We start from the raw sequence: 6,000 nt of genomic DNA on the forward strand, positions 1-6,000 counted from the left end.
GTTTATCTATGAACCACAGGCTGTGGTATTCATTCCGGAAAAGTAGGATGCCAAAGTTTAAACCATGGTTTGGTAGGAAAGAGCACAAACCAGTTTATGGCTCACATGTAACATCAAGTGATGTTACGATACAAAAGTTTTTGTATTATTTAGAGAGGGTAAGGAAGCAGAAAGATCCTTAAAACATACAAAGACACAGAAAAGGGCAGCTATGGCTGCTCCAGGAAGGGGGTTTACTAATATATTCGGAGCAGAACACAGTCTGTTTCTGCCAACCCTTAGAAAGCAAACAGATTCCCAGATTATTTGCTCTTGTTCAGTGCCCTCAGTCATTCCCAGTAAATGTAGCCAGCCAGTGACCAAGAGGACCAATAGATCCAGATGGGCAGCCACGTTGATCTGTAGCAGTAGAAAAAAAATTTAGTCCAATGTCACAATAACAAAATGCTTATTCAGAATATGAACTTTTATGTGCAGGCACAAAACACAATTGTATCTGAGGAAGTGTGCCTTCACACAGAAACACATAACTGAATAAACTTTTGGGTCTTAAAGGTGCTACTGGTCTCAGAATTGCATTCTCAAGTAGTATCAAGTAACACCTTTCCTTGAAGGAACTAGCTACAGCCTGTGGGAATTTCTTATCTGTAAATTGTAAGACAATCACATGGAATTCAACCTACTCCTTCATGAGAGATATTATTATAATTAGGATTTTTCATCCTTTGGAAGATTTTTTTTCAAGGGAACATTGGCAGAAGCATAAGTATCATTGTGATAGTTACAGAATAAGGCTTAAACATTTATCTACTTTGAAGGCTGAACCACTTTTATACATACAACCACTCAAAGACTTTCCCACCTTGGAACACTGGGGAAATTTTTTTTGTGAATTTCACTTTTTACTGGTTCTTCAGTGGGGCAGTCTCCCCTTCCAATTATCAGTAAAAAAAAAAAAGGATACAGATTTCAGGGAACCTGGAATGGCTTCTTCAGGTACTGCCTTACACAGAGTGTGACAGGCTTAGGTTTTCGAAGCTGGCGGAATGTCTGTCATCTGGAACTACCAAGAATAGAAATTTACAGTAAGTACAAGTTTCCTTTTTAATTAGTCAACTTCCTAATTAAGATGAGTAGTTGTAGTCCTTATCACAAAGTATATGCAATAGTTAAATTGTTTTTTCTGTTTTCCCTGATCTTAAGGAACGCTAAAGGGCCCACTGAAATCAAGTAGCTAGTAAAATTCTGGGGAAAGTAGACAAAACTTACCATGTTGGGAGTTGTTTTTTTGTTTTGTTTTGTTTCTAGGAAGAGGTTTTCCATTGTTAATTTTAACTCAGCAATTAGCATTGAGAAATGCCTTTGGTATCAAAAATTTAAACAAGATCAAGTATCTCTTAACATAAAAAACATATTATGTGCCATAGCAGAATTTTGCAGTAACAGAGGGGACTGAGGATCATGCATTTCAGGAAAATTTCTTTTAAGTGTAAATATTCCTTGCCTTCTGAATTAAAAGCAGAAGCATCTCTTCATTGATTTACTTTCCATCTTCATAAGAATTCAGTGAATATATTACTCTGGTTGTATTGAAGTCTAACCATAACCTCTGTGTGTTTGGTTTTCTTCTTAGCAGGTCCATAGCCATGGGGGGGACTGTGGAGACACTGCCCCCCCTGAACTTCCAGGTGGAGCCTTCTGACTTCCAGGGGGCCCCCTGAGTGCAGCCTACTTTTTTCTCTTTTTTTGCCATGACTGAGCTGGCAAAGCATCATCAGCGGCAGCAAGAGCCAGGAGAGCTGAACAGGATATAGTGCATTACAGCAGCAAAAGCAGCAGGCAGAAGAGTGGGAGGTGGAGGAAGCCACATGGATTGGGCTGGGGAGGTGGGATGGATGGAGCTGCTGACTGCAGAGTGCCGGGGTGAGGGAGAGGGAGGTGGAAGGAAACCCTACTGCTTGCATGCAAGGTGCAGTCCCTTCTTGACTCCAAAGTTTTAGGATTGGCTGCCTCGACTTGGCCACTTTCAGAGCCTCCAGCTTTTGCCCCTACCCCAGAAAGCTTCTGAGAAGTGGCAAGCCCACAGTGGATGGGAAAGGGTGCCCCCCAACTTTTAAAAAAGCCCCTCAACTTTTAAAATCCTGGCTATGCCCTTGCTTCTTATCTTCTTTTCTCCTGTTTCTCCCTTTTCTAAATTGCACTGTGTTTGAAGAAGCAATTATTCTTAATACCCAGAACTTTCTATAAATATGTTAGCGTACTTACTGGGCCAGCTCCGTTACCTTGCTTTACATATTCCAGCACTTAAAACTATCATTAGAATGTCTTATACCACCATATATTTAAATATATGTAACATAAAAAGTAAGCTATATTAAATACTACTTAATACAGTTATCTTTGTGGAGAGCAAGTTTGGTGTAGTCGTTAAGTGTACAGACTCTTATCTGGGAGAACCGGGTTTGATTCCCCACTCCTCCACTTGCAGCTGCTGGAATAGCCTTGGGTTAGCCATAGCTATTGCAGGAATCGTTCTTGAAGGGACAGCTGCTGTGAGAGCCCTCTCCGCCCCACCTACCTCACAGGGTGTCTGTTGTGGGGGGAGAAGATATAGATTGTAAGCCGCTCTGAGTTTCTGATTCAGAGAGAAGGGTGGGGTATAATTCTGCAGTCTTCTAATTCAAAAGGCATTCTTAGTGTTTGCTAGCGTTACCCGTCCCCTGGTGGGCTCAGGGCATGTCCAACCCCTGTTTGGCATGATGTCATTCATGGAAAACCCCAGAAGTAATGTCATGCCTCTCTAGGAATTGCCAGAAATGCTGTGGTTTTATCACAGTTATTTCTATCAATTCCTAGAGAGGTGATGTCACTTCTGCTGGCTTCCCTGGCATTTGCATTTCTCAGCCAGTTGAAAAAATGCTGTCAAATTTTATGTTTTGCAGAATGTCACAAAAATGCATTTTATATGAGCTGTCTGAAACAATTCATGTTCAATAGTAGTGGATGGAGACCTTTCTCCATTAAACATGAGCACTACAAATCTCATGATTTACTTGTAGTCTTTTGAACTGTTATAGCATATGGAGGAATTTACTGCTCAAAAAGGTATAGGTTTAAAGTATGTGTCTGTAAGCAGTTCATTCTTCTCATTTTACAAAGATAATGTGTCATTAGGAAAAGCTTATGTGTAGCAGAATTTAATGCAGCCCATCTGTTTAAGATAATATTTCTACAATTTATTTCCAATAAAATAAATTATGCATTTATGATATAACTGTTTATGCAAATATGAATATCTGTAGTACTTACTGAGTAACATAAATGACATCCAAATCCTTTAAGGTCTCAATTTTGTTAAAAGCCAATTTGTTATTTCTATTTGAGCATGCAGTGGTGACAGTGAGATCTGCTCTTTAATCAGCCCTTTCCTGTGGTCTGTGTGGTTGCATCTGACAATGCTGAGCACATAAGTAACATTGAGATCATAAAGACCTCTACGCATTAAACATTATAAATTATTCCCCATTTTTGTTCCACACAAAGGGTTCACACTGCACTGTATTGTTGGTCTCCGTGTAGCCATAAAACCTCCCTCAGTTATTCTTAATGGGGGCCATATGTCCCCACCACCAGCACAACCACTGAGAGTAATCTATAAATCTTGGGAGGTATTCTGAACTTTGGGAGAAAAATGGGAGGTCATTAGGATTTTGCAATGGCTTCTGACAACAAGCAAAGGATAGTGGTTTTTATATTGCCATCCCACACTGAGAATAAAATCCCTGGTTTTTATTTACTCAAGATATGTGTTTCATACGCATATATCAGAAACATACTTAACATTGCCATTTCTGGAATGCATTTTTACGTGGTATTTTTCCCCCTTGTATGAGCCTGCTCACTGCCTCAAATCCCCTAGGGCCACTTCCTGGTTGAGTTCTTCCACTGATTTGTCTATTCAGTTACCTGCATAGGCCTGCTCTTTTTTTATGGCAGTTCCTGTGTTACAGAAAACCATTCCCAACAAGGTGTGGGAGGCACCTATACTGTCTAGCTTCCATACAAAATGGAAGGTGGCAGTTTGCTGTTAATTTCACAAGGAGCATAGTATAAGAAAGCAAGGGGGGCCATGTTCAGTGGGAGAGCACCTGTTTTGCATGCAGATAGACCTAACCACTGGGGGAGGTCATCTGGAGATTTGGCCTGAGTTGCCCTTGATATGTAGATGACCCTCAGCTCTAGCTCATGCCACCCAGTTTTGAAACAAGCTGAAACTTAATTGTGACAAAATGGAGGGACTTCTTGTAAAGGGGGAAGGTCTGACCAGGGTAATGGATTACTATTCCTTGTTCTGGATGGGGTTACACTCTCCTTAAAAGAGCAGGTTTATAGATTGGGGGTGGTTCTGTATAAACAAGTCGCAGTAGTGGCCAGGGGTGCCTTTCAGCAACTTTGGCTGGTGAGCCAGCTGTGGTCTTTCCTGGACAGAAAAGATCTTGCCACTGTGGTGCACACCCTGGAAACATCTAGAGTAGATTACTGCAATGCACTTTTTACATGGGGCTGCCCTTGAAGACTGTCTTGAAGGTATGATTGCCACAGAATTCTGCGGGCAGAGTATTGACTGAGTGGGCTGTAGGGACTATATCACTCCAGTCTTGTTCCACACAGTAGCTTCCAGTTTGCTTCTGGACTCAATTCAACGTGCTGGCATTGACCATTAAAACCTGGGATCAATATACTGTAAGAACCTCCTTCTCCCATACCTGCTCTGGTCATCCTCAGAGGCTCTGCTTTTGTTGACATCAGGGCTGGCACTAAACTGTCTGGCACCCTAGGCAAGGCTAAATTGTGGCACCTCCCAGACATTATCTGCACTGATAATCTAGAGTAGATTACCGAGTAATGTCACCGAGTCACATGGGGGCACCCAATCCAGTACCCCAAGAAGGCCAGTGCCCTAGGCAATCATCTAGTTTGCCTAGTGGCTGGGCCAGTGACCTCTGCATTTGAGACAAGACAGGTGGCAATTGAGGAAGGTCCTTCTCTGTACTGGCACTAAAAATTGACAACTGAGGCTGATAGTCATATCAAAAGAAAGAGTGAGAAGATAGCAAAATGTTTATTGATCCTATCTAAATCTCAAGCTCCTATTGGCTTTCCAAAGACAGGATGCTCTTTCAGTTGTACAGACCATTGCTTGTTAAAGCAGCCTCATAAAACTGGGTTGCTGGGAAGCTTAAGGAGACCACCAACACCTCCTTGTTTCCACATTGTTGCAGAGGATTGCTCATCTGAGGTTCTACTTCTCATGTTAGACGCTCAGTTTTTTTCACTGATTGCATCTGACTTGCTTGTTGTTTCTTCATGGGATCTAAATGCTTTGTTTTTTTGTCTCTGTTTATGCTTTAGGTTTGTGACTTGTCGTTCAGTCTAAAGAAAATGCTGATCCGGCATAAACTGACTCACAATCCCAATCGCCCAATGGCAGAGTGCCAGCTGTGCCACAAAAAGTTTACAAGAAATGATTACCTCAAAGTGCACATGGAAAATGTTCATGGAGAAACTGACAGCTAATTTGGAGCTGACGTGAGAGAGCGTCTTAACATTCCCTTTGGAGACATATAAATGCCAGACTTCTCACCTGATTAGTGAATGCAAGGCATATACACATAATTGCTTTTTTATATTGCCTTCCATTATGCTCATACTAAAAAAGAAACCCCCTCTCCTAAATAAAATAAAGCTTGAAACACAATAATTAAAATAAGGGTGAAATGTCAACATCTTTTTAGATGGGTAAATGTCATTTGCTCATTGTTAAGATTTCTTTCTGATGTGCCACCATTTCATAAAGTGGAAATTTGTTCTTACAAGTTTCCATTATGTGATTAAATGCCCATTTTGCTGTGTAAGAATACATTTGGCTATGACACATTCTCAATTAAATTGATCCCATAAAATCACTTGGAGTTCAGCCCTGTGTTTCTCTTCCACCAG

The 6,000-nt window shown here is 41.1% G+C and overlaps 1 protein-coding gene across 6 annotated transcripts in view; it reads left to right on the plus strand.

Moving 5' to 3' along the window:
- PRDM5 (PR/SET domain 5) overlaps positions 1-5,671 on the plus strand; it is a 137,438-nt gene extending 131,767 nt beyond the window's left edge. For 5 of the 6 annotated variants that reach the window (XM_060246848.1, XM_060246845.1, XM_060246846.1 and 2 more), the window contains one exon: positions 5,413-5,665. In XM_060246848.1, the coding sequence (XP_060102831.1) occupies positions 5,413-5,577 (165 nt within the window). In that variant the 3' untranslated portion in view covers positions 5,578-5,665. Of the gene's footprint in view, positions 1-5,412 lie in introns of all 6 variants that reach the window. The other variant, XM_060246844.1, reaches the window with a different exon arrangement.
- Positions 5,672-6,000: the final 329 nt, after the last annotated feature.

The sequence above is a fragment of the Heteronotia binoei genome, chromosome 9, assembly GCF_032191835.1.
Source record: "Heteronotia binoei isolate CCM8104 ecotype False Entrance Well chromosome 9, APGP_CSIRO_Hbin_v1, whole genome shotgun sequence".
Taxonomy (NCBI): domain Eukaryota; kingdom Metazoa; phylum Chordata; class Lepidosauria; order Squamata; family Gekkonidae; genus Heteronotia; species Heteronotia binoei.